Below are 5,013 nucleotides of genomic sequence, written 5' to 3'. Positions count from 1 at the left end.
TTAGAAACAAACCAGATCCCTGAGTGTTGCCCAAATCTGCTTGAACTCCTCTAAGGACACTCAGCATCCTGGGTGAGTGGTAGCTTTCTCAAAACATCCCAGTAAATGGGAACACTGAGCCCACAGATCGAGGGAAAATGTCACCTTCACAGTTCTGCTGACTTTAAAAGTAATTATTTCTATCTGGTTGTTCCTGACAGTGTTGGAAAGGGAGCAGGTCCTTCCATTGGCAATCTTTGCTGGCTTTTATATATCAGTCCCCAGGAAAGAACTTCACAGTCTGGGGCCTCAGCAGGGCTGTCACCTGTTCTCTCCCTGTACTCCCTCTGGAAGTGCCACAGCGTAGGGAAATCAGGGAAAACCCCTGAGCTGCTGTTGGAACAAGCTGACCAAGTCCTGGAAGAGCTCTGGCCATGACACTGTGTGTAACTCAACTGGTTCTGCTGCCTGAACAAGCTGAGTGCTGAGGGTATAAATCTGTGAAGCCTTGTGTCTGTTTGAAATATAAATTTTAGACTTGAAATAAGCAGATGAAAGCAGCAAAAACATCAGCACTGGGCTGAAAACTCTTTGTGTCTGCCCTGTTGCCACTTCCAGTGCTGAACTCCCTGGTCTGTGGCTGCATCCTGGAAATAAAGATAAAAATCTCTAAAGTGGGTTTGAAGAACAGTAACATTTTTCCCTTGCAATGCTGGGGTAGTTTGGCTTCAGTGCCATAAAATAGGAAAAGAATCAGTAATTGCCTTTGGGTTTTTTGCTTTAAAACTCAAGTAATGATGTTGGGGCTTGTTGTTCCCCTGTGAAAAGCTGTCCAGAGGCCTGTCCACAGCCAGTGACTGATTCTCAGTGCATTTATCAGCACTTTCCAGTCTCACTGGGGTATTCCCACAGCTAAGGAGGAGCTGTGCCTGCCCCAGCGCAGCCCAGCTCCCATTCATTCCTCCCCAGTGCTGTGTGACCAAACCTGCTCTGCCAGCTCAGCTTCACCCTCTGGGCTGCCTTTCCCAGAACCTTCCCCGGAGCCGTGGCAGGGGCTGAGGAGAAGGGTCCTTGCCCTGAGGGCGTGCCCTGTGTGTCCCCAGGCATGGAGAACGATGACAGCGCCGTCCAGTACGCCATCGGCCGCTCGGACACCGTGGCACCGGGCACCGGCATCGACCTGGAGTTTGACGCCGACGTGCAGACCATGTCCCCCGAGGCGTCCGAGTACGAGACCTGCTACGTGACATCCCACAAAGGGCCCTGCCGGGTGGCCACCTACAGCAGGGATGGACAGTTAATAGCCACAGGGTCAGCTGATGCCTCCATCAAAATCCTGGACACCGAGAGGATGCTGGCCAAGAGTGCCATGCCCATTGAGGTAAGGGATTGGAACCACTCTGGGAGTTGTGTTCATGGCATGCCCAGCAAGGTAAGGGATTGTCATACTGGGAATTCTGTCCATGCCATGCCCATTGAGGTAAGGGATTGGAACCACTCTGGGAGTTGTGTTCATGGCATGCCCAGCAAGGTAAGGGATTGTCATACTGGGAATTCTGTCCATGCCATGCCCATTGGGATAACTCGGGAAATGTAACCACTCTGGGAGTTCTCTCCATACCATGCCTGTACCTTGTGGCTGCCTCAGTGGGTTGGACTAAATACCTGTCTCAACATATTCCCTACTCCAGCAGCTGCTTGTAAAGTCCTGTTGAAGGAAGAAGAACCAGGGCAGGGACACTGGTGTCACTCCTGGCAGCAGGGAGAGAACTGAGCCAGAAGTGGCTTCTGCTGGGTGCTGATCATGGCTGTATTGTCTGACCACAGTTCATGCTGAACCCACCTGTGGCCTCTGCAGCCCCCACGGCCACCCATGTTTCCACTGGGTATTTCAGAGCTGTTTCACACACTGATTTGCTTCATCTTTCTCCAAGGCAGTTAGCAGGTGGCAATGAAAAGTGGGATTTTTTTGCTCAGAGCACACACCAAATGGTCAGCAAAGAGCTGCAGTTTTGGTGCAGCTTCTCTCGATTCTTCCAGCAGTGTTTTGCTTTCGGCTCTTTATGAAGGTGATGTTTTCTTGCACCAGTTCTCTGCCACTGAAACTGCTTTGTCCTTGAGCCAAGTAGTTTTGACCTTCATAAAGACACAGGGATCTTACTTGTTGACATGTAAAGGGCCTTCAGATAATGAAGGGAACAGACTCTGTGCCTGGTCATGTCAGAAAGGAGCTGCTGTTCATTCACTCTGGCAAGCCTAAAACCTACTTTTCTTGTCAAAAACCTGCTCTATTTTCCAACAGCAAGATGTTAAATGTTCTTTGTAGGTCATGATGAATGAGACAGCCCAGCAGAACATGGAAAACCACCCGGTGATCCGGACTCTGTACGATCACGTGGATGAAGTGACGTGTTTGGCTTTCCACCCAACAGAACAGATCCTGGCATCTGGGTCGAGGGACTACACACTTAAATTGTTTGATTATTCAAAACCTTCTGCCAAAAGAGCCTTCAAGTATATCCAGGTGAGATACTGTTCAGAGCAGCCACAGCTCAGATGTTTGAGTGCTGAGGTGTTGTGAGCTGACCTGTGCCTCAGGGTTTCGGGGTGCAGGGGGACACAGGTGCAACACTGGCAGACATTACAGACATTGTGTCTTGAGTTTGTGCATCATGGACACCTGTATTTAAATGAGTGCCAGTCAGCTTTTTGTTCATTAGACCAACTCTAATATGAATAACTTGGAAGTTAATTTTATTATCTTTGTTTTGGAGGAGCATTTGGGATTAGGTGCTGGTGGGCTGGGGCGATGTGATATCCCAAAAATGAGGAGGCACTGCAGGCTGCTCTAGGACAAAAGCTACAATGCAGCCACAGGCAGCTTGTCCCTTCAATCCCATTATTTGTGCTGATAATTTCAGTAGTATTTTAGCATTTTAACACCACCAGCACTAACCCTCCCATTTCAGATTTTTTCCTTCCTCACCCCACTGTGCATATTTAATCCAACAGGAAGCAGAGATGTTACGCTCCATTTCTTTCCACCCTTCTGGGGATTTCATCCTGGTGGGGACCCAGCACCCAACATTACGCCTGTATGACATCAACACCTTCCAGTGCTTCGTGTCCTGCAACCCCCAGGACCAGCACACGGACGCCATCTGCTCCGTCAGCTACAACGCCAGCGCCAACATGTACGTGACGGGCAGCAAGGACGGCTGCATCAAACTCTGGGATGGGGTCTCCAACCGCTGCATCACCACCTTTGAGAAGGCACACGATGGAGCTGAAGTCTGCTCTGCCATTTTTTCCAAAAATTCCAAGTATATCTTGTCCAGTGGGAAAGACTCTGTAGCTAAGCTCTGGGAGATATCCACTGGTCGGACGCTGGTGAAATACACAGGTACGTAGCAGGTGACCTTCCAGCCTCCTTCTTTTCCAGGTGCTGAGCCATGGCAGGGCTGGAAATACTGTCAGAACAATAATGATTCCTAAAGGCAATGGAGAAACTGCTGCTTTGAGGATAAATTACCCCAGATTTTTGAAAACACTTCCTGTAGACTAATTCCAGAAGAGAAGCTGTGCTTGTGTGTGTCAGTGTAAACGTATTTAGTCAGAGTAGATCTGGAGAAGTTTCTGACATCGTTACTCCATTGTTTTGGAGGGAAGTTACCACTGAATTAGGGAAAAATAAGAAACACTGAACCTACTTCAGGGCAGTTGATTTAACCATTAACTCTTGTGGCTCTATAGCCATTGCAATACTCTGAAATGTACCTACAAGCTTCAAGTTTGCAGTTGTGTGCGAGGTAGTCATCCTTGGAGCATGCTTGGATCTCAGCAGGATTTAGGGAATAAGGAAGGCTGTGGAAGCTTTGCATGTGACAGCAACTGTGGAGAGCCTTTGGGGTCAAGCATTGATGTGCTTAAGCAGTAGGAGCACAAAAGATGCCGAAGATTGGTGTGTGTCAGCTTTGGGGTTTGTAGCTCTCTTTGCACTCCTGCTCCCGGCCAGCAGGGAGCAGCACTTTCCCGGGAAACCTGTGCGGGATCCCAGGTAGGATTTGGTGTGTGCGGTGCACTGTCAGTGTCTGTATAGGAAGCACATTTTATCCGAGGGTATGGCCAAGGCAGGTCATACAACGTGTGCCATGTGATAAATACACTGGAAATTCCTCAAGGATCACCAGAGTCTGTGGGTTCTCCTCTCTGTGCTCTTTCCCCTTGGTCACAGCTGAAAGCCTCAGGCAAAAATACTCTTAAAGGTAAAGGCTTGGACTTGGCACAGCTGCAGTAGGTAGTTTTAGAATATATACATGGACACCAGGAGGAATTTCCCCATGCAGAAGGTGGTCAGGCCTTAGCAGGAGCTGCCCAGGGATGTTTGGAGTCCCCGTCCCTGGAGGTGTCTAAGGAGGGGCTGGATGTGGCACTCAGTGCTCTGGGCTGGGTGATGAGGTGGGGATGGGTCACAGGTTGGACTCAAATCTTCCTGGTCCTGTAACTACAAAAGAATATTCATCCCTGCATCACTTGTTGCTTGTGGAAGTGGTTGGACAGCAGAGAAAATACAGCTCCTTTGTAGAAAGTTGATACTTACAGAAAATTATTCTTAGGCATTGCAAATTTCCTAAAAGTCACTATTTTGCTGCCTGTATTTAGGTGCTGGTTTGAGTGGCCGCCAAGTACACAGGACTCAGGCTGTGTTCAACCACACAGAAGATTACGTGCTGCTCCCAGATGAAAGGACCATAAGTCTGTGCTGCTGGGATTCCAGAACTGCCGAGCGCAGGAACCTCCTGTCCCTGGGGCACAACAGCATCGTGCGCTGCATCGTGCACTCGCCCACCAACCCCGGCTTCATGACCTGCAGTGACGACTACAGGGCCAGGTTCTGGTACAGGAGGTCCACGACAGACTAAGGAGAGCTTTGCAAGCAGAGCTGCTGCAGCCCTGTGGGATTGTACTGCCAACAGCTGCCTCCGGGGAAGCCGCGCTGGGCCCGGGCTGAATTCTGTCAGACGTGGCAGGGGG

General features: G+C 49.7%; 1 protein-coding gene across 1 annotated transcript in view; it reads left to right on the top strand.

The window, feature by feature from the left end:
* The window catches only part of CSTF1 (cleavage stimulation factor subunit 1), an 8,277-nt gene that overhangs the window by 2,163 nt on the left and 1,101 nt on the right, over positions 1-5,013 (top strand). The window contains exons 3-6 of the mRNA XM_017735907.1: positions 1,083-1,360; positions 2,306-2,503; positions 2,992-3,382; positions 4,642-5,013. The exon at positions 4,642-5,013 is cut by the window's right edge and continues 1,101 nt beyond it. Of these exons, the coding sequence (XP_017591396.1) occupies positions 1,083-1,360; positions 2,306-2,503; positions 2,992-3,382; positions 4,642-4,901 (1,127 nt within the window). The 3' untranslated portion in view covers positions 4,902-5,013. The remainder of the gene's footprint in view (positions 1-1,082; positions 1,361-2,305; positions 2,504-2,991; positions 3,383-4,641) is intronic.

This window comes from Corvus brachyrhynchos, unplaced genomic scaffold, assembly GCF_000691975.1.
Source record: "Corvus brachyrhynchos isolate BGI_N302 unplaced genomic scaffold, ASM69197v1 scaffold10, whole genome shotgun sequence".
Classification (NCBI taxonomy): domain Eukaryota; kingdom Metazoa; phylum Chordata; class Aves; order Passeriformes; family Corvidae; genus Corvus; species Corvus brachyrhynchos.
The sequence above is the reverse complement of the archived record's forward strand: the minus strand, read 5'-3'. Positions and strand labels throughout refer to the sequence as shown.